General features: G+C 35.9%; 1 protein-coding gene across 1 annotated transcript in view; it reads left to right on the top strand.

Moving 5' to 3' along the window:
- Nucleotides 1–23,735, top strand: part of LOC111085652 (targeting protein for Xklp2-like) — a 44,837-nt gene that overhangs the window by 9,145 nt on the left and 11,957 nt on the right. The window contains exons 5-9 of the mRNA XM_022385252.1: nt 6,814–7,206; nt 8,907–9,231; nt 9,526–9,706; nt 20,363–20,495; nt 22,106–22,325. Of these exons, the coding sequence (XP_022240960.1) occupies nt 6,814–7,206; nt 8,907–9,231; nt 9,526–9,706; nt 20,363–20,495; nt 22,106–22,325 (1,252 nt within the window). The remainder of the gene's footprint in view (nt 1–6,813; nt 7,207–8,906; nt 9,232–9,525; nt 9,707–20,362; nt 20,496–22,105; nt 22,326–23,735) is intronic.

The raw sequence follows: 23,735 nt of genomic DNA, 5'->3' as shown, positions 1-23,735 counted from the left end.
CTGTTGTTTGTTTACACAAGACAAGTTCACAGAAATTGAAGGAAGAAACTTTAGGTACACACCATGAAAATCTTTTTAAAAAAAAGTTCAAACTTGAATTGGAAATGAAATGAGGTTTACAAAACATACTTACCTCCACTGACACAGCTGTACTTCGACTTTCACTTTGCCCATCTAAGCACTGGTCTTGCTTGCTCCTGTTTTTATACTCCACTTAAATGCCCTTGGTGATTTTTGGTCTTGTAACACTCTCCATCTATGTCAATTTGCTCTCTATCCTGGTACTGTATATAAGCTCCTCACTCAGATAATGTAACCACTTTTTCTTGGCAAAGCTTTTGGTCACGGTTTTCTCTGATGAGGTGCTGTGCTTCATCACATTCTGGATTGTGATTTTGGACTGTTTTCTGGTGCCTTTCTTTACTAAGTCAACTTCTCATGAGGCCAATTTAGATCAAACACATTCTGCTCCTTTTCTTCAATTAGTCAGTGAGGTTTGTGAGTTTTTTTTGGGGGGGGGGTTCCTCAGTTGCTTTTGAATCTACTCCTTCCTGATGGTAGAAATGTTGGTGGAGACAACTAGTTTTCCTCCTTCACTTGATATTGCTGGTTCATGCTGAGAGATTTACTGCTTTATTATGTGATGACATAGATATACCTTGTATCCTTGTTTGCATGCTTTGGCTTACCACCACAAGGTGGATGTATTTTTCGATTCCACAGACTAAATCTGCTTTTGGATACGTGGTGTTCCAAACTGGACCCTGTGATCACTTTGATCAGATCACATTTCTTGTATTTGTTTGACCCTCACTCTTGCTCTGAGATATATTTCTTCCCCCAAAACATTGTTGGAAGCCCATCAAGGGAGGAAGAATGGGGTCTTTTACTGACTTCTTCCTTGGTCAGGTTGTCAGTTTCTGTTCTTTCTTTGGTTTCCTGGCTTGTATGTTGTTGGGATTTATTGAGTAGCAATTCCTTGTTGAAGGGAGAATTGTCTACCTGCTGTAGCCCTCCATGTGTGACATGAGGCTTCTTTTTTTCATCCCAGATGTGTTGGAATTGCAAATTGATGTCACCCATTTGCTTTTTTTTCTTGTTGTTGTTGGTGTCTAGACTTTTTTGGCTCCTGCTGGTAGTCAGGCATGACTACTCCACATGGGTTCCAACTCCTGGCTTATATTCCTTGCTTTATAGATACTCAGAAATGATTCCATCCTTAATTTCAAGGCTCCTCCATTCAGGCTGACTGTTGCCAAAGGTGTTGGTGTCCACTCTAGGTGGGTGGGGTTTGTAGAAGTGAGGTTACAACAACTGATATACATGGTATTCCTTCACCGTAGATCCACGAGTACTTCAAATTCAGGAATCAAGGTTGGTCTTTCCATTCATTTCTCCATCTCCATCATAATCCCAATCTGTGAAGTGTGGATTTTCGTTCTAAGGCTATCAGAGAGTTATTGGTCACGGGGGTGATAGTGAGAGTCTATCCTGTTCTTCTGGGTTTTTATTCCCATTTATTGGTTGTGCCCGAGATGATGGGAGATTGGCAGATGATTGTCAGTCTTTCTGGTCTCAACCAATTCTTCGATCCTCCCAGGTTCACAATAGAGTTCTTTTCTCAACCTACATTGGCATTCTTCACCAGATCTGTGGATGACCAAGTTTGATGTTTCTGAAGCATTTTTAGGGAATTCATCCTGCCAATATCTACATTTCATGCACAGGGATCTACCCTTTGGCCTAGCATCTGCATCATATGTTTTCTGCAGGGTTGTACAAGTATTTCAACATGTTTTAAGCAGGGCTCAGCCAACTCCCATACGGCTCCAGGCTATGGAATGGGCATTCAGGCTCATACTTATGTGGATGGTTCTATCTCTTTTGGGGATGTGGGCATCTCTCAACTCTCTGATTCCTTTAGGGCTAACACACATGCAGTCCTTTCTGTGGTCACTGCACAACCAAAGGATCAGGAATTCCAATCCACTGAATCATACAGTCTCCTTCATCAGAAGCTACATCTTAGTTCTCGAGTGTTGTTTCAATTGGTTCAACATTACCATCGGTGTACCTGTACCACTCCTCTGTCCCGAGTTTCATCTTTTCACAAATGCCTCACTTCAGAGATGGGTTGCATTTATTCAAGGTCAGGAACTTCGGGATATATGGATGGAAAACGAATCTTCCTTTCACATCAATAATTTAGAGCTTCTCTGTCCTACAGGCTATGGATCAAGGTCTAGATTTAATGTAGGAGAATGTCGTCATGGTTCTTTCCATCAATTCCACAGTGGTCTCTTAAATTTCTCGTCATGGAAGCACTCGTTCTTGGTTCCTTTGTTTTCAAACTTTGGTTGTTTTTCTATGGAGCTCACTCTCATCTGGGATATTAGAGTGATATTACATGCTTTGTATTGACATCCATTCAAGTCTTTAGCCTAATGTACCATGTATCACCTCTCCTTTAATGGGTATTTTTGTTGCTGCTGGCATGTTAATGTTATAGGTTGGAGTTATTTACACTACTTGTGCACAGACCTACTTATACCTGAATAGATCCTTTCTTCTTAAGTCTAGTGGTAAGATAAGAGAATAAATCTTTCTCATAAATTTTTTTGCCAGCTATTTCTCACCTCCACGACCGCTCAAACACTGATTGTTTATGTCCAGTCAGAGCCCTGAGGTGTTATGTGGCTGTCACTAACTTTTTTTGAGTTGATGATACTTGACTCTGTATTCATTGGGATTCTTCAGTTTCCCGAGATTTATCCCCAATTATTTTGATGAGGTGGATTCACGAATATCCATGTTGCTTATTCTGGACTTTCTTTACAGGCAAGGAAACTTCTGAGTCACATCTTTTGTATGACTTTTGCTACCCATTTCAATTACTTGCTGGAGGATATAATACGGGCTGATATCTGGCCTTCTCCCAATATTTTTTTCTCACATTTTTTACATGATCTTGTAGTTTCTTCTTCTCAGGGTTTTCGACTATCCCCTGTGACCGTTTTGACAATATCTGCTAGATTATAAGGAGGAGTGGGTATTTTTGTCCTCCTCTTATCTCTCTACTTTCCAGGGTCCCTTACCTGGTTTTTCTTTTTTTTTCACTGGATACCATTCTGTAGCAAGTGTTGCCCTGACAGGTGTGTTTTTTTCCATCCAGTTTTGCAATAGTAACCAATTTATCTATACTTCCTTCTGATTACAACAGGCTCTATAGAAATGAAGTGTTGCATAAGACCATCTAGGCACTTACCAGATGGTATTACTATATTCTGCTGGACCACCACTCATGGACTATCATGAGTAAAGCTAAAGGGGATCCTTCTCATCCCTGCTGATCATCAGATTGAATAAATTGGAGTCAGTTTGCTTTAAAAAAATTTAGAAAATTTGGTTCACCTATTGCACTGTTTCCTGAGCACTGTTCCTTAGAACTCTCCAATGTGCATTACCTCCCAGATTCTACTAGTGGAGTAAGGGAGTCCTTACCACACCCAGTTTCCAGTCACTGAGGTGGTGGACAGAAGCTTTTCCTCCACTATAGGAGAAGAGGGTGAGGTTGGGGGGGGGGGGGGCTATCCAGTTGGGATGTGTGTGGCCATTCTTTTTGATGAATCTCAATTTAGTATATTTTTCTTGGAAGGAGGTCCACTATCTCCTTGTCATTACGAACACAGAGTGGTCTCATCCTAGGTCCTTGGTTGAGCACAGTGTTCCACGTTCTCTCCATAATTCTGAGTGCAAGTGGAATGCTCCTTGTCACTTGGTTGGGGAGTGAGGATAAATGTTCATAATTCCAGACCAGATGAGTTCAGTTCCTTTGGCATTAACAGTCTTGTCTTGTCATTCTGAGCCCGGGGTGTTGCCTTTCGGTCTTTTCAGGTGGAGGAGATAGTTTGTCCACTTTGGTGTTGTTTACTTTCTCTTTGTAATTCCAGTGGTTCAGTATGCACTCTGTGGCTAATTAATTCCCAGAGTTGTGGAACCTCGGCTATCTGGTTGGGGCTGGCCTACAATGATTGCTCATGTACTATTCCACCCTTGATACAGGAACTAGGTTTTGGGTGAAGAGCATACCTGTACTGGATGGAGTGTGGTTTCCCCACTCATGTACCATCTTTATCTTGGTACACTTCTGTTCTATGCAGATGCTTTCTGTATGGATAATGCCCTCACTGGCCCCTCCACCTTCTCAATGTGGAATTCTACCTATGTGTCACCAGATGTTAAGTGTGGTTTGGAAGTTAATATTTTCCTGAATATATTTCCAATAATACTTACCTCTGCTGACACTCTCCTGCCCTTCCTCTCCACTAAGAGCCAGTTTTAGTGACTGGGATGGTGTAAGTCTCAAAAAAGTGGTTACATTATCTGAGTGAGGTGCTTATACACAGTACGAGGATAGAGGGTGCATTGTAGGTGGAGAGTGTCATAAGACTAAAAATCATCAAGGGCATTTAAGTGGGGTATAAAAGACTGGAGCAAGTGAGATCAATGCTTAGATGGGCTAAGTGAAGGCCAAAGAATAGCTATGTGTCAGCAGAGGTAAGTATTATTGGAAGTACATTTTAAATTTAGGAAAATGTTAACTTTTGGCATCTTAAGAGCACATTATTTAAAGTAGGACACTAAAAAAGAAAACGGGAAATATACTACTGTCAATGTCAACTACAATCTAATGAACAATGAGGACTCTGCTGAGAAAACTATATACAAACTGAGAATTATAGTCACAGGCTTGTCTTGTATCAAGATTCTCCTTAGGTGTTCAGTTGATTTTGTTCATAGTGGGGTGCTCCAGAACTGGATGCATTTACAACCCACCTGAATTCCAAGCTTCCCAGGTTTTGGTCTTTTGTTCCTCATCTTTTAGCTGTAGCCTTCTTCAGGATTGGGGTAACAGTTACATTCTTGCATATACTCCCATCCATCTTCTTCCTTGCTGTCATACAAGCCACCCTATGTCAAGTGCTCTTAGTAACTACAACTTGGCCAGTGCAACCTTTGTTTCCGCTTCTGTGCCAGCACGGCGTGGCCAGGTGATTAGGGAGCTCGGCTCGCAATCTGCGGGTCACGGTTTCTAATCCCCATCCCACCAAACATGCTCGCCCTTTCTGCCATGGGGTCATTATAATGTAACAGTCAATCCCACTATTTGTTGGTAAAAGAGTAACCCAAGAGTTGGTGGTGGGTGGTGATGACTAACTGCTTTCTCTAGTCTTATACTGCTAAATTAGGGACGGCTAGTGCAGATAGCCCTCGTGTAGCTATGTGCGAAATTAAAAACAAACAAACTTCTGTGTCTGCTCCTACTGACACCTCCTCCTCTTCTCTACCCTCCTCAGACAACCTTATTTGGGTGTGCTATATCCTTCCCTTCCCATGCTCTATATTCATGTGCAGCTTTTGTCAGAAAAACTGGACTATCCCCTGATTACTTCTCTAATTTCCCTCTCAGTGCACCCTGCCTCCATATCAGTATACCAATAGCAGTGGTATATCTACTGTTGTTGATCTTCTTGTCATGGTTTTCCTTTGTCCCATCCTACTCTCCTGCACCTGATTTCCTTCCTTCTTTACTTAGTATTTTGACAAGGGGCTGTTGGTATCCACTATTGCTAGTTATCGTATAGCATTGTCAGCCACCTTCCGTTTCACAAGATTTTGCTGTCTTCATCATTTTGTTTTATTCCTTCCGCCTTTGCCATCTTTCACGTCCTACTGCCTTCCATGATTGGAGTCTTAATGAACTGACATGAGTAGAGTAGAAGGTGATTGCTGGGTATGAAAAAGAACCAGCAAACCCTGAATACAATTATGTAGCAGCAACAACAAAAACACAGAATTCAGTTTAAAATATTAGCTTATAAATACCTTCTCTTGTTTGGAAAAGTGCTAACAGTTTAAAATATATCAAGATTTTTGCTCTAGAGAAAATTCAAGAATTTTAAGTTTTAAAATGAAACATCAGTATTTCTTATGCTTGGTACACAATAAGAGGTTTTCAAGTTAGTGATATAATTAATTACCTATGACGAGGTATTACATTAGTTAATGTCATGTATGAATTAGTAAGTACCACTAATTGCCCAACTCTAGTTATGATGGTGAATATCACGGTTTATTGCTTTGTGATTGTACAGAATTTAATGCAAAAACTTTTACTTCTATACTTATATTTTCAATGATGTAACAAGCATCTTTTGCTACTGTAGTGACAGATATTTCTCAACTTGTTTGAATAAGCACTGGGCTTGAAAAAAGAAATGTAATAGAATCGATTGTACATGGATATGTGATCCATGTTTATTTAAAATGGTTGTCTGCTTCAAACTAAGAATAATTTCTGCATCTTTTAAAGTAGCTAACAAACATTACAATTATTCAGTCATAACTATGACAAGTATAATGTTTGCCTTAGTTATATACTATTGGAAATATGACCTAGCATACTTAGGCAAGATGATTATTAGTTTTCAACAAAGGGAACAGTGCAACGAGACTGTTATTCATTATTTTACAAAATATGCAAAAACAGGTTCTGCCTTTAAATGTGGCTGGACCGTATATTTCCCAGTGAATGGAGATATATATACGTTCCAGCTGCAGTAAATGGGTTAATAATACTTTTGAGTAATATCATTCCATTGTAATACATTGCTTTAGGAATCTTACACCGAATGGCGCATATTGATAATTCAAAATCCTAATTATGATATCTAAAGTTGTGTTTTTGTTTTTTATCTATGCAATCATCAGTGTTTGCCAAACACACACATGCACTCCCTTTTTTTTTTTCAGGATATTCAATAAAAGGTTTAGTGGAAGCAGCAACTTAAAGTCTAAATCATCAAACCAAAAGAAACCTAAGTCAATTCATAAGTATCCCCTCAGATGGACACCAGCTCGATTGAAAAAGTCCCTTTTGCCAGAAACTGAAACTAGCAATACTCCAGCTAAGAAGAAAGCTCGTATGTCAGAAACACAAGAGAGGAAACGGCAACCTCGTCCTGTATCACCAATGAAGGAAAATACTGTCACTAGAGTGAAAAGGTCATTATCTGCAAGAACAAGGTCAACTAACTCTTCACGTTCCTCAGCTATCCAAAAACGAGCAAGCTCATTTAATGCTGACTCCACAGTAGTACCTAAGGTGTCAAAGTTGGTAGCTTCTTCTACACCAAGCTGTGTTCGGTAAGTTTTGTGACTTTTGAGTACTCGGTTAAGAGAATATCATGACAATAGTCTTTAGATGTGAAGTAAAAACAAACTAAATTTTGGGTTTTTTTTTGGAATTGGTATGGAGTTTATGAATTATCTGTTAATGGCAAAAAACATTTATATAAAAATGGATTTTATTTGTTTTACATTTCAATTTAAGAATATCAGCAGAAAGAATTTTCATACATCAGAACCAAAAATGTTCTAGTTAATCAAAATTTTGGCTGTATTCTCAGCTAGAATGTTTTACTATAATAATAATAAATAAGTTGAAATGGAATCTACTATAATATTTTCATTGATAAGTTAAAGAACTGAATTCATCAGAGGTTTAAAAGAAAAAGCATGTGAAATAAGTGCTCAAAAGCCATATTTTAGTCATAGATCATTTTCTTACTGAAAATCGTAAATTTGAACATTATTTTCTAATGTTCTAAAGCATTAGTCTGCATATTTAAAATATTTTCATCTGAGCATATTATTTTTCCTGTGCATTTTGTCAGTTTATTTATACTTGGTAATTTCATAAATCATAATTATGAGCTCCTAAATTTTAATTGAAGGTATTCTAAATTATTTTAACTTTCATCTTTTTATATTAAGGCAGTATGTTAGGAAAGACAAACTATTTGGGGAATTTTAATATGGCTCATTGTAGTAGCATTTACATGTATTGTTGTCTACAAAATTTAGACCACATTATTGCTGTTCATGTAGTGAAAACACTAATTTAAGGTTCAGTTTTTTTACATTAGAAACAGTGCACATATATGTGAGTATAGCTGATGAATTAAGTAACTTGTACAGTGAGAAGCATTAGCTCTTAAGTGTAAATTCCTCTTGGGAATATTACATTTATTACCTATTTGCTGAAAATTGTGCTGCGTCAGGTGTGTAAAAATTCCATGTAAAGGTTCCAGAACTAGACTTGTTACTCTTTCGGAGCACCATTTGTAGAAGAAATGAGCACAACACTAGTATCATATGTAGTAGTTATGGTCTAAAATATGTTTATTAATTTCATTTTGTGGTGTTGGTTAGTGTAACAAAATGTGAAATTCACAATGATGTTATACAGAACATTAATTATCTCCTATTAATTAATTTTCACTGCTGTATATTTTCTATTTGAGGGAATAGTGAACTGGTAACTGTGGAAGAAAGCCTATTTTTCATTCTCAAATATGTTTTACAGAAGTCATAATTTGTTAGTCTAACTGCTTTTAAGATGGAGTTATATATATATTATTATCAGTTATGGCATCTAATGCCTTATGCACCATAGTGTGATCTATCTATTGATGTGTGGTTTGTGTGATTACATTATAAGACAAATAAAACTTTTTTAATAAACCTTTCTTTACTGGTATTATAAAGGTTTATAGTTTATTAAATGAGTTAGAATCTACATATGAGTATTGCCATTTTGGTTAAGATAACTAATTAGAAGGCTAAAAACATTTTGCTTATAAACTTGTACTGTACTTTATTTGACAAATATTTTTGAAGAAATTATTCCACCATTGTGAACTCATTACACATTTATATTCTTGAGTCTGTATTTTTATGGATCTTTAGTTTCTAGAAATGTGAAACTTATTTACTACACTACTAACTTTTAATACTTTTTAGTTACTCCCAATGAACCTGTTCTGTGGCTATTTTATTTTCAGTCGAGCCCTGAATAAACTACGGGGCAAGTCAAAATTTACTCACTCAACAGAAGAATTGGAGTTAAAAAAGATTAATGAAATGAGAAAACAGTTGGCAGTTAATCGAAAGAAATATGAAGAATTCCATAAGAAAGCCCTTCAGGTTCCAAAAATGGTTGATCAGAGTGCTTTTGTGGCATCAAAATCTCAACCCCATTGCACTGTTGTTGAACCATTTAAGTTTATTACTGATCAGAGACTCAAAAACCAAGCTTCCGGTGATGTACAAGTGAAAGAGAGAGATTTTGTTTCAAGTCTGAGGAGAAGATCACCTAATCAGCACCAAGTATGTTTATTTTCTCATGAATTTTAATCCTGACTTTGTATGGATGCAGAAAGTAGTGAAATGTAATCTTCAAAAATAATAAATTTTTGCTTTTAACATTACATTTACAATATTAGAATATTACATAACTTGGACAATAGTTGTAAGTAAGTTTCATGAAATGTAACAAAAGTGTAATAAAGAAGATATCTCATAAAACTTATTGGTTTGTTCAGAAAGGTCATCCATTGTAGAAGATAAACAAAAATCAAACTTATCCTTAACCATATGGTGTTTTTTCCATGTTTTTTATAGGAAAAGCAGAAAGAGAAAGTTACAAAACCCATTCCTTTCAAGTTTATGACAAATCGAAAAAGAGATCAAAATGGGGAACCACGAGAACAATATTGTAGTTTAGCTCAACAGATAAAAGCCTTTCATTCTCAAACACCAGAAAGGTTCCACAGAATTTGTCCTAGAATGAAGTTCAAATCAGGTAAAGATGTGTGTACAAAAATACCTTAACCCAATCATCTCAATTAATTTTGTATACTGATTTTACAAAGTAACATAGTTTGAAATTTTCAAACTTGATAATTTTTTTTTACTGGAATATTTTTATCTTAAAATGTGTTTCTCTTTCTTTTTTTCTTTTTTTGCAGTCTATAAATACAATATGTAGTATTGAAAAATTCATGAATTCAAAAAATTGATTTCTTTTGTTGACTTCAAAACATTATGAACTTGGATTATTCTAAGAATTTTTTTATTCATTTTCAAGAAGTAAATTATTTGAATACCAGGCTTTAGCTTGAAATAATAATAAGCTTTTGAATGCTTATACATGGATAATAGAGAAAAATTATTTCATATTGCTATAACCAATTGGTTATCATTCCTTTGAACACCGAATTAACTTTTTTGATTTGGTGGAATTTGAAAGAAATTTTGTAGAGATGACTAAAGTTCCATACATAATGTTATCTTTTCTTTCAGTAGTGCCCTCTCAATGTCACAGTGATATGTCTGTGGATTTACAATGCTAGAAACTGGGTTTCAATACCTATTGTGGGCAGAGCACAGATAGCCCATTGTACTGCTTTGTGCTTAACTTCAAACAAACAAACAAATCTTTCAGTAATTTGTCCATCTTTTTTTTTACATAGCTACATTCAAGGTCTAATTAAACATTTTATTAAAGTGCATTAGTATTGCACTGAAAGTTTTATGATCATTTCACCAGTTCTTAGGAGTGAACTTTTTTTTTGTTCTTTTTATAATGTTTGTCTTGCAGCACCGATCATTCCTCGAGTTCATGCTAAGAGAAAAACATTTAACTATTATTATTGTTGTATCCTCCAAAAGTGGAATGGCCTTCAATTTATTTTTGGAAAGGTTGATTTGGGGCATAGCTTCATTCTCAGCACAACAGAGCCACATACGATACAGTATACAGCTAACCCTGTAACACACAATTCATGTACAAGTTGAATTAATACGTGAATGACAAACCTTCGCCCCATGTGCATACTGAGCTTATGTATTACGGTACATACAATGACACTCCTCATCATACACTATGTGCGTATAGCCTATGTTACCTTACATGGAGGCCTTAGAATCGTGCCGGATTACAAATGAAAACTTTCAAACAATGTCACTTTATTTGACCTTTGGTTGGAATACTTTGTTTGGTTTAATTCAAAATGTGTAGAGAGATAACAAAACTCTTCAAACTAATGGCTGAAGTGAATGATGGAATTAGGCAATGAACCTCGACAGTTTATGTTTCTCACTATGTTCACATAATGTTATGTATCGATCATGAACTAGCTACAAGGTCAGTCCTCATTTTAATTTTTCACTTGTTCAAATAAAAACAGAAAAGTGATAATAGAGATCATGATTTTTTTTTTTTGTCATGGCTCATTTATTGATAACTTCAACAATTTCAAATTTAATGAAGCTTCAAAGTACATTTTCTGAAGTCATTACAATTTTTAATGTTAAATTGTCAACAATACAACATCACAATGGCATCATCAACTTTGTTGTACATGATCAGAATTGGGCTGATTGTAACATGATTGGTAAAACAGTACTTTGTTTCACTGGTTGTATGAAGAGTTGCCCCGTCCTGCTGGAACTATTGTGTTCTTGTGCTAATACCTCTAGTTCTTAGTTTTTTGGTGAGGCTGTTTGTGTATTTTAGGAAGGTAAAATTCTTCAATTATTTGACGATAGTTAACCTGGTTAATAGTTACTGATTTCTGTTTATGAGGATATGGAATGGCCTCCATATTCACATGATTTGCCACCTTCTGACTTCTTTTTACGGGTTTATCTAAAAGAATGAATTTATGCCAACTCCAAGCCTTGGATTATCAATGAGCTCAAGGACAATATGTGCTGGAAGACTTGGAACATTTTAGTAAGTTATGAACAATATGGCAGTACGAATGTAGGTTGTTATCAGTAAATATGAAGCCTACCTTGAACATGTGGTGCGAAAAGGGATAATGGGAACATAAGCTTTCATTCATTTGTCTTTAAATAAATGCATTCATTATTTTGTAATCAACAGGTTTTGTACTTTTTTGGGTCATTTTAAAGTGTGTACTTCTTTTTGGTGGTTACAAGATCAGTCAAAATTTGTTTACAGTATTAATTCTGTTTACAGGTTTCATATCTAACTTTCTTTCCTGATTACCACATTTTAGAGGAACTTTGAGCACCATGACCACAGTGCATGTGAATGGAAATGCATTAAAAAATACACCAATTTCATACATTGGATTTGTTTATAAGATAGGAGACTAAAATTGTAAAAGCAAGCTCATTCTGGAAAAACAAAGTTATATGTCTGCTATTTTGTAATATTAACTTGTTTGTTCATGCCTGTACATAGTTAAATGCAATCTTGTTGGCTTATCTAAAGTTATTTTTATATTGTTTTCTTTCTTGAGGACTCATTTATTGGATATATATTAAATCATGAATTTTGATCCATTGGATCATCCAGTCTCTTTACTCTGGAACAACACCACTATCAGGGTACTAATTCCACCTCCTGATCCCGAGATACATCTGATGGAGTTCCAGGGTATTTGGACAGCCTACGAGTCTTTTCTTCACATTAACATTCTCGAACTCTTAGCTGTACACCAAGCAATGGTTCAGGGTCTGTCTCTCTTGAAGGGGAAAGTAGTCATGATACATTCCAACAATACCACAGTGGTATCCTACATTTCTGGTCAAGAGAACACACATTCTTGAGATCTTTGTTTTTGAACTTTGGATCTTCTCTACTGGGTTCATTCCCATATTATTAGCCTCTTGACGTGCCATGTTCCCAGAGCGATGAATTTAATTGCAGATCATTTGTCTCGGCCTAACCAGATTCTCCTGACCTAATGGATGCTACATCACGAGGTTTTTCAATGGATTTGCTCTCAGTTTGGGTCTCTAATGGTTGATGTCTTTGCAACTCTTTGGAATTCTCAACTGCGGTTGTTTTGCTCCCCAGTACCTCATCCTCGAGCTTTAGCAATAGATGCATTCAGTCAGGACTGGATGGGTTTGCAACTTTATGCCTTTCTCCCAATGTGTCTGTTGCCCAGAGTACTAGTTATGGTTCGTTCCACTCCTTGTTGGGTTCTTTTGGTAGCACTGTTTTGGGCGGCTCGAACGTGGTTTCCTCTTCTTCAATATCTGCAGATGTATCCACTTTTACTACTCTCTATGGCCATCTTTGTTGCAACAACCTCGATCCAACGTTCTACACCCAGATATTCAGAAACTCAAACTTCATGCCTAGAAGTTATGCAGGCCTTTGCCAGATATAGGAGCTTAACATCTAAAGTTACAGTTATCAACAAAAATGGTACACTTTTTGTCAGTAGTGTATAAAATGGAAATTCAACCCCCTTCATCCACAGATGTCTACCATATCACGTTTTTGACTTGGATTTTTGAAAGAGGTTTGGCTTTGTAATCTGTGGCCTTATATAAAGCACCCTTATCAACTACTTCTTGATATTCCAAATATAAAAAGGTTTTTGACATTCCAGTAATAGCTAACCTTTTAAAATCCTTTGGCCCAAACGGCCTTTTCAGTTACTTAATTGGGATGTTAAGTTGTTTTACATGTGTTGTCTTGTCATTCCTTTGAGCCTTTAGCCTCCTGTGCTTTCTATCGCCTTTTGATTCAGGTATATTTTTTGTTGTTGTTGGCATGTGGATGTTGTCGATTATTTACAATTAATTTACATGGGACTCTTTATCATTTCACCTATGTTTTGCTTTACTCTGATAGGTCCTTCCTTCCAAAGACTGGCAACTAGAGAGGGAGAGAAATCCTTCTCACCCATTCACTTGACGGCCATTTCTCACCTTTATGACCGCTCAGACCCTGATTGTTTATGTCCTGTCCTGTCAGGGCTCTCAGGTGTCATGTGGCTCATACTAAAATATTTTGGGGTCATAAGAATAGACAGTTTATCCCATGGGATTCTTTGATGTCCCCAGATTTATCCTCATTACCGTAACAAGGTGGCTTCGAAAATTGATTCATATTACCAACTCTGGTCTATCTTTACTGGTGAGGAATCTGCTGCAAGTCACTTCTCATCAGATTTATCACATTTCTATCTCATTGGCTGCTCGTTTGAATTGCTTTCTAGAAGACATTGTGTAGGCATGTATGTAGACTTCTCCTAATACTTTCCTCTCTCATTACTTGCATGATCTAGCAGTTTTTCTCTTCTGAAGGTTTCCTACAACCCCCTGTGCCTGTTTAGTCTACATCCACTAGATTTTAACAAGGAGTGAGTAATTTTCTCCATCATATGTTCTCTTTTCGTTCCAGGATTCCACTATGTGATGAGTGATCCCAGACAGGTGTGCTTTTGTCATTCTAATTCTGCAATAGCAACCATTATCACTATCGTTACTACTGGTTGCAACAGGCTCTTTAGAAATGAGGTGATCCATAATACCATCTGGGCACATTCCAGATGGTATTATTTTATCCTTGTGGACTGCCACTCATGGACTATCATGAATAAAGTTAAAGGAGATCCTGTCAATCATCAGAGGTTGAAAAAATCAGGGTCGGTTTGCTTTAAAAATTTAGGGAACTTGGTTCACCTATTGCAGTGTTTCCAGAGCACTGTTCTTCATTATCCCCCAGATTCTACTAGTGGAGCTAGGAAGTCCTTATAACATCCAGTTTCCAGTTGCTGGGCTAGTGGACGGAGATTTTTCCTCCAGAGTGTTCAAGTGTGTTCCTCCACTCTTTAAGAAGAGGGCAAAGCTGGGGGCCCTACCAACCGGGTCTCTGGATGTATTTCCCAGATGTTGGTAGGAGTGGCACCAGCCTCTGAGCGAGCCTACTCATAATACTGGTTCAGATATGATCCTATGCTATCTGGTTGGGGTGTACATGGCTCTTCTTATGAACAATGTCAGATTATATGTATTGTTCATAGATAGAGGTCCATTATCTTCTCATAATTCCGAACGCAAAGTGGTCCCATCCTAGGTACTTGGTTGAACACAACGTTCCACATCCTCTCCATAATTCCAGGGGCAATTGGAATGTTCCTTGCCCATGTGGTTTGAGAGTAAGGATGAATGTTTCTTAATACCAGACTGGATAAGTTCTATTCCTTTGGTTGAGTCAGACATGCATGATCCTGTCATCCCGAGCCTGTAATGTTGCCTTTTGCTCTTCTTCAGGTGGAAGAGAAAATTTGTACACTTCAGTGTCACTTCCTTTCTTTTCGTAATTTTGGTAGTTCAGAACGCATCACTCTGTGGCTACAGGTTGAGATCCTATACAAAGTATATCTATATATCACGTTGTGGTCCATTTGCCCTAGCCACCAACGTGGGATATAGGAACTACAACCCCTTAATTCAAATGCCGAGTTGTGGAACCGTGGCTACATAGTTGGGGCTGGCCTATACTAATTGTTCATGTACTATTCCATCCTTGATATCAATATTAAGTTCTGGGTGAAGAGCATACCTGTTCTGGATGTAGTGTGTTTTTTTTCCCTCATGGGTGCCACTCCTATCTTGGTACATTCAGGTTCTATGCAGCTGCTTTTTGTATGAATAATGCCATCACTGGCCTCTCCACCTTCTTAATGTAGGATTATAGCTAAAGTGTCAGAGGATGGTAAGAATTATTGGAAATACATTTTCAATTTAGGAAAATGTTAATTTTCATATGCTGTTGATGGTAGGTCTACTGGAAACAGCTAATGGGCTCCTGCTGCTTTGATCTATTGTTTTTGATGGGAAGATTACTGCTTTAGTGAATACAAAGTAAAGCAATATAACCACAAAATTAAAAGAAAATGGATGTTAAAAGGTTAACAGTTGAAAGTGTTAAGTGATTTGAAAGTTTATGATCAATACTTCAGTCAGTAAAGCGAAATAAATGATGTTACTCATTTTATTTCATATTTTTCAACTTTTCATTTCAATGCATATTGATAATTTATCTACAATTAGTGTTAAGGTAGATAAAAAGAAAGAGAGAGAGAGAAACTTTATAAAAAAAAATATATTTGTTTACAACAGACTTGATGCTTACTAAAGGCTTGTCAAATTTTTTGAGATACACTTACTATACATACAGAGGTATAATGTGCATATTTTTTGAAGTATGGGCTGGGTAAAATTGACCCACTTTGTATTTATAGAGTTAATATGTTTAAGTTGTTAGTCTGGTGATTAGGACACTTGGCTTGCAATCTATGGGTCATGGGATTGAATCCAGTCCAAGAATGTTCTTGCCTTTTCAGCCGTGGGCGTGATATAATGTGATGGTAAATCCTACTATTCAAACAGAGCAGTTGAAGAGTTGGTTGTGGGTGATGTTGACTAGCTGCCTTCCATTTAGTATATCACCTCTAGATTAGGGATGGCTAGTGGAAATAGCTCTCGAGTAGCTTTGCACAAAACTTAACAAACAAATGTTTCAACCGCATGTTTAATGAGTTCTCAAGAAGAACTGCAATATATTTAAAAATATAATCGAAAACATGAAAACCTAAAAGGGAAGTAAATGATGACACATTTTTATAAACACAACTACATTTCATCCTTACAGAATTAAAAAGAAAAACAAACATTCATTATATTATATTCAGATATAAAATGATTTTTATATAGGTGTTCTGTGTTTTTCTTAGTTAACATCCTTGTATAGAGGATGTGAAAGGCTATAAACTTGAAATAATCCTTTGTCTTAGACAAAAATAAACATCTCTCCATTTTTTACTTTTTCACCAATTAGTAAAGAGCACTGATTTAGTGGTCACGAAATTAATATCAAAGTATAAAGCTTCCAATTGTTTCCTCGAATGGATACTATTAACTTATTGATATTGGTAACTGGTAATGAAACAAAGTAATCTTTAACAGTTCACCCTGGCTGACTGTCATTACACAATACGCATGATGTGCAGGCAATATTTGTACATGACGATGACACCTAGGTTGTACATATGGACATTACGACACCTATAGCCGCCTTTTATTGTAACAGACATTGAGAGATTACAAGAGTGTGTCTGCGCTATCAGAAAAGTTAGCACAATTAATGGGCTGAGCTTACCTCAAAAATTTCAGTAACAAAACTTTGATAATTCCACATTAAGATTAGTGTGTGAGTTTCTCACTTAAATTGCAGTGAAGTGAAACAACGACTTTTTTGGCAACAATCGCTGCATCCTAATACCTCGAATTATGACAAGCAGCAGCTAGCTACAGTTGAAACAAGTTAAACTAGTTATACAAAAAATGTAGAAACTTTTGGAAGATCATATTTATATTGATACAATAATTTACAGTATTTACTATTACAAATCACACAGTCATCAGGTTTGAAAGTTTCCTGTGAGTGATAGGCCTCATTTCTGTCCTAGAATGTTGATCGTTGGATGCTACAAAATTGTGATAATCACGAACCGACTGCATGTAGTGAATCAAACAATAATCATTTGACAAAGAAAAATTTAAAATGGACTATTTAAATTTTCTTGTTTACTTAATTGATTTTTTTTTGTCTCCTATATTCATTATTGTCAATGGAAGAGGTCAAAGTTAGTATGGTATGAGCAAATTTTGAGAGTATAATGAACAGTTGAATAATTTGATTTATAAGGTGCTTGAGGATTTTTAAACATTGTTAAACTTAAAGATCAATGACTTACTAATCAATGTTGCTGACCCGCCACTAGAATTTAATCTGAGTCTCTATCACTATGATTGCTTCCACTTTCATCTTCACTTTGTGTTGTGACTTTTTTGCCTACTATTTTCTCTTAAAAATAATAGTGTTTGTACAGCTCTGTTTACATTACCTGCTGTTGTTGGAGGGTATTATCAGATGATAATACTGTCCTAACTGATGTTGCAGAAAATGCAGGTGGGTCAATGACAAGCTTTGGCTTCAGCTGCTTTGGGTAATTTAAATAAGAGCAGCAGTTCTCAATCTGTGGTCCAGTGTTCTGCAGGCTGCCTTCATGTCGTCCATGGAAAGGATGCATAATTATGAACAAAAGTGGCTGTAAATAAAAACTTCAAAATCACTGAACTAGAGGATCCTGAATTTAACCTGGCTATCAATTAGGCTGGTGTAGCATTCAGCTTGCTCACACTATTATGTAAGTTTGATTTTGACATCTGGGCTATGGTGAACAGGGAGCTGCATTTCTGATAATCTCTTGAAATTCTTGTTTTTAAGAAAAATGTGCTTCTTGTCTCTAATCTTGGTGTAGGATTGGTACATTAGTGATAGACCTGTTAAGGAAATTCTCATCCAATTTCACTTTTGTAACAGCTGAACTGCAGTTCCACAGGAGCAAAATCCACCCAGCCCTCATCAGATGATGACTGATTGGGTACCGTAACAATCACATGGATACTGTGTGTCTTTGTGACTTCTTAGTTGGTTAACTACATCAGGTACAGTTTGTTCATTCACACACACCCTCGGTCATATGACTCATGATTGTTCACAGTCTTTTCTTGTTCTTTGAACAGTGCAAACTACATTTTGTTAAGTATTCACAGAAAGGCACATACAGACTCTTTAATTCTAATTTGAAATGATACAGTAAAACACTATCACTTTTTTAATTTTATCTATTCATTTTTTATAGATTATAAAATTATATTTATTGGTTCACTTGATAAAATAAAAATCATCTTATCAAAAAGGAATATGACTAAATCTGAAAATAATACCTAAGAGTTAATAGGGACCACATATGAAAGTTGTACGTATGTCTGTAAACCAGTTCAGGATAACAATGTACCAGGTGTGGTTTCCATTCTTCTTGTGTAGTGCATTTATTTTGCATGTGAATGATATGTAGATGAAGTTGGAGTGAAATTGTCTTCATATTTTATCTTGTTGAGTTGTATTGTGAAGGTGATTTTTGTGAGTTCTCAAAGACTTTTAAAAATGATGAGCTCATAGTGAATATTCAATCTTTTCTAATGACAGTGATGAGTGAACCTTTTGGATTGAAGGATATACCAAGTTTTATTAATGTTTTATATCACATTAGTACGAGATTACCCACGTTACTGTAGGTTGATAGGTGTGGAGTCATTTGTCTGCATTTTCTTTTATGCAAATTGTCTGTTAGTTTTTTATCATTGATTGTTAGTATTGTTCCAATTTCTTCATTAAGTTTTAAGCCCTCACACAAAACTGTCAGTCATCTTACACCTTCGACCACAAAATCTCTCAAACTAAAAAAAGTTTTTCTTTAATTGAATTTAGTCATTGAGAGGGAAAGAATGAAAAGGCCCATCACCAGTTAAGTACTCAATGCCACCATCCTGGTCAACAGCTAGACCCCCAGCATGCTGGCAGTAACACTGACATCATGCCCCAAACACCTGGATCTCTACAGTACTGCCAAATACACTGAAACTAGGGTTCTGATGTAGCATGAGGTAGACAGGCAATGGGAATGACCCAACACTTAGGAACAAATTAAGTTTCACCTAAAAATACTATTAGAAAGCAGACTTTTCTGAGGTTTGCAGTAGACCAAAGAATAGTTAAAGAAAATGAATTCCAGAAATTACTACTATTCAAGTTAATCCTATAATTAAGCTTGTAATGCTTCATTTTAAGGTTTGGATCTAGGTGAGGGACAGTTGTTGCCATCAACCACTACTATATTTCACTTTTCCTTAACTAGAAAAGAATGTCTTCATTCAGGTATATTAATTTTGTAAAGTTTGGTTATAGGTACTTAGTTGATGTTCTCATAAACAGATTATGAAAGTTTGTAAGCTCACTGTAATCTTTTCTTAAAGATTACATACTACAGTGGTCAGGTCACTTATTAATTGCTCTGCTTGACAATGTTTCTGTATTGTCACTTTTTAGGGTGCAAGTTGTCTCAAATAGAAGGGTGATGGTACAGTCCTTTCTCTGTGCTGTCTTTTATTTTTTCCTGCTCTAGCAGCCAGAAATTCTGTAAAAGACCATTGAAACTTGCCAGTGTAGTATGAGCCCACCACACTTATCTCTAAGAATATAGATTTTGTAATTCATTTACTTGCATTTGCTTCATTCTTTGTATCAACATACTACAGTTTAGCAGGGAATTTCTTGGCCATAACCAAAGAGGTCTCATCAATGCATACCAAAAGGGCTTGTATCTAGTTGTATTATTTTGCTCACATTAAGTTTTCTGTTTATTATTTTAGATTTCATTTTTTATTTTCTTCTTTCAAGATAAACTCCCACTTTCTGATTCTTCAGGCTAGTGCTAAAACTTCATTTTATTTTCTGGAGTAGCTTTTAGATATTACAAAATAAGTTGTCAAAGCTGTGTTAAAATTTCTCATGTTTAACATTTTTATAGACATTATCTTTGAAAGACACAACATAATGTTGTGAAACAGAAAATTCTTGTTTAATGAAAGACACTATATCCATGATTTTTGTGTTGTTAAAAATATGACTTTCCATATTTCTAATTTCCGTAACACATGGTGAAGTAATAAAACAATTTTATTCTTTTGTTTTTTTATTTGTAAGGCACAAACTTTTTAAATTGATAAATGTAGTTTTAATGATATAAGTTGATGTGATTTGTTTTTTATACAGAGGCTCAAACCAAACCACTCTTGCGCACTACTATACCACATACTCCTAAGTTACAATGTGTCGCACGTCATCGTCCAGTTACAGCAATAAGCCAAGCCCAAAAGGAAGAATTAGAAGAAGAGGAAATGAAAAAGTGAGTATAATTGAAAAAAAAATTAGTATATTAATATTTCTTTTAAAAATGATTAATTCTGATACGATACCTTACCTCCTATCACATAATAGCCTTTCTCAACTTATGATGCCCTCTGTATGCACAATTTTTGCTTGCCACTTGCCTTGATGCTCCCTACCTACCTACCCTCTACCAATAGGAGTGTGACACACCTTCCAAGTGCAGCTGGGTCCTTCTATACTGTATAGCTCTATCATCGCTGCTTGATTTGGCATTCCAGTGTGCATTTTCAGTTAATTCTAATTTGTTTTGATAACATTTAGTTTGTTGTCATATGTTTGTGGAATATTTTCTTTTTCATTTCCACAATTTTACTACGATACCTTCCTTCTCTCATGGATCCAGCTACTACTGATCCACCAATTACTACTTCTATGGCTTTGGGCTCCATTTTTTGCAGAGGAGGTTTCAGCCATGGTGTATTAGAAGTTGTAAACTATCTTGCAGTCTGCTACATTTCAGAACCTTAGCTGGATCTCCCATTTCCGGGAATTTCTGGTCTTAACAAAGAGGATTTGGACAGCCTTTGCTGCATTGTCCAGTGCTACCCCTCTGGATTTCTTTCATTCTTCTCTTGGCTTTTTTGGACATGATTTCCTAGATATGTTACCTATTCTCTCTCTTCCATCCACCTCCTTTCTGAGGCTATCCACTGTTCTCCTGAGGGGTTTTCAGTGGATTCTTGTACCCTTCTCTTTTTTTCGTTGTTGCACTTTTTTTCTTTAGCCATATCCCTTCATACGTTTCTTCTTTGTTGCTGAGATCTCCTTGGCAAGGACATCCTCTTGTCTTATGTGCATCTACAGGTTGGGTGAAGAGTATTCTCTGCTACACTATGCAACCCCCAGCCTCGTGAAAGTTGCAACCCATGGGCTTTTCCTTTCTGCCCCTTGTTAAGAAGGAGCTTATTTTGTAATTGGTCTACATTGGCTCATCCATCATTTTCAATGTGAGGTTCTAGCTTTTAGTAGTGCAGAGGTAGGTAGTATTTCTGAAGTTAACATTTTCCGTATCTGAAAATGTATTTCAGAAAAAAAATATCTACTTCTCTGCATCATCTTCCCATCCTTCCTTTCCACTTCAAGTGCATTTTCTTTGTTTTGTCAAGAATGAGCCTTTGATCATGTGCTAGTGCTCAAGAAGATTACTGGACATAGAAGTTGTGTTGTCTTCCTATTAGTGGAGGGCTAAAACATATCAATGTTTAAGTGATCAGCTGGTGCAACATGCATAGACACGTGTAGGGGTGGAAAGTTGTTGAAGGCTTGTGATTTGCACAGGAAATTCCACAGTGGTTGCATGTCAGGTGATAGCTCTTAGTGTTGCAGAAAGGTAGGTATCTATCTGAAAGATATTTTCAGGTAAGGATAATGTTAACTTCCATTATTTTCCCTTTAAAATCCATGAATTGGGTTATACTGAGATTTCCTATGCTGTAATATCAGTTATGAATTTCGTTTAATGTTCTTGTTCTTAATAGCATTATTATCGAAGCACCTTGTCCTTTTAGAAAATATTTTAGAGAAAATGATGGGAAACCTGATAACATAAACTTATTTCCTTATCAGGTATAAATTTAAAGCAAGACCAGTGAACTCCAAGCTATTTACACAGCCAGTGTCAGGTGTTAGTAAGGTGGAGACCAAAAAGTCCACAAAACCTGAGGGTTTCCAGCTACAGACTGAGGCACGCTACTACTTGAGGGAAAAAAATCGACCCCACATTGAAGAACCAAAATACGAGTTTCATGCCCAGCCTCTTCCAAGAAAAATATTGGAAGGAACAGTGGTAAATATTTCATATTCTTTTTCTGTAACTTTAATAATAACAAAAACATTTATGATGTAGTGTATGTAAAGGAATATTAACTGAAAACTAATGTTATGCTAAAATTTATTACAAAAAAAGTTATAGAAAATTTAGGATTTTTACACTTCACGTACCTACTTGAAGTATGTGCTAAGTGTTGATTTGTTGTCGTGATGTAAGCTCCATAGTCAATCAGGTACAAATTGACTTTTTATCTTATTGGCAAGTTGAAATTTGTTTAATAAATATTATGTGGTTTTGGATACATGCTAGAAACGCTTAGCTCCAATCAAAGCACAGTGATTAGAAGAAAAGTATAAGGTTTTATTGCTTGTTATTAACCCATTACTTACCAGTGTTTCATTTTTGTACAGTTAATTGCTTTTAATCGTTTTATTTTACAAGCTCATTTTAGTTTAACTATTGATCATTTGTCTTGATAATTGACTTTTATTTAACCCTTTCTCCTCGAGCATCTTTTTCTGAGCGTGTCAGAAAGTTTTAATTAGTTACATTCAAAATTTAAGTAAACTACTTTCTTTTCATGGTCTACCAATAAATATGGCAGAAAAAGGTAGCTAATAATCCATATTTTAATAGTGTACAAGTTTTAAGTTCTTATTTTTATAAGGCAATATTTAAAAAAAATTCTGAATTTACCCTAGTTGGATAATTGACATTTTGTCTCTAGGCGTTCTCTCTAATTTATATACCACCCTTTCAAGAAGTACGAAATTTAATGTAAATTACTTATTATAATATTGCCATTGCTCAGGCAAAGCATAATTTATATAGCTTTCAATCTTATATAGTTACAGAGCCATGAAATAGACAATTAGACCCCTTTTGCCACACCCACCTATCACATATTATCTTTCAGAAATTGCCAATAGTTCTTTCTGATGTTCAATACCATATAACCTATAACCAATAAAAAGCTAAAGTTCTCATATGTCAATTACATTTTCAGTTCAAGCTATATTCCCATGGGAAATGCATCAACAAGCTTAGGTGAAATTTTAATGGCTCTTGTTGCATTGTTAGAATGGCCAGAAAATGTTATTATTCTGTGTTTATCGGTGCATTATTAACTTAAATAAAAAATTATACAGTGCAGAATTACCATTAGTATAAAAAAAGTAGGGTCAAGTGTCATCAGCAATAAGAAAAATAGAAGACCCAGGTAAGTACTTTATTTGTTGTTTTTCATGTGTATTCTTTGTTTGGTACTATATGAATAACTAAAATGTAACTCTAGAAAAGTGTTTAGGTTAGTTAAGATTAGATTAGATGAAATAAATAATAATAGTATAATAATAATTTTTCATGGGGTATGCTCTCAGGTAGCTCGTGCGTAATGTAATTTGATTGTGTAATGTGAACTGTAAG

Source organism: Limulus polyphemus, unplaced genomic scaffold (genome assembly GCF_000517525.1).
Source record: "Limulus polyphemus unplaced genomic scaffold, Limulus_polyphemus-2.1.2 Scaffold530, whole genome shotgun sequence".
NCBI lineage: Eukaryota > Metazoa > Arthropoda > Merostomata > Xiphosura > Limulidae > Limulus > Limulus polyphemus.
This window is presented reverse-complemented; position numbering and strand designations above follow the sequence as displayed.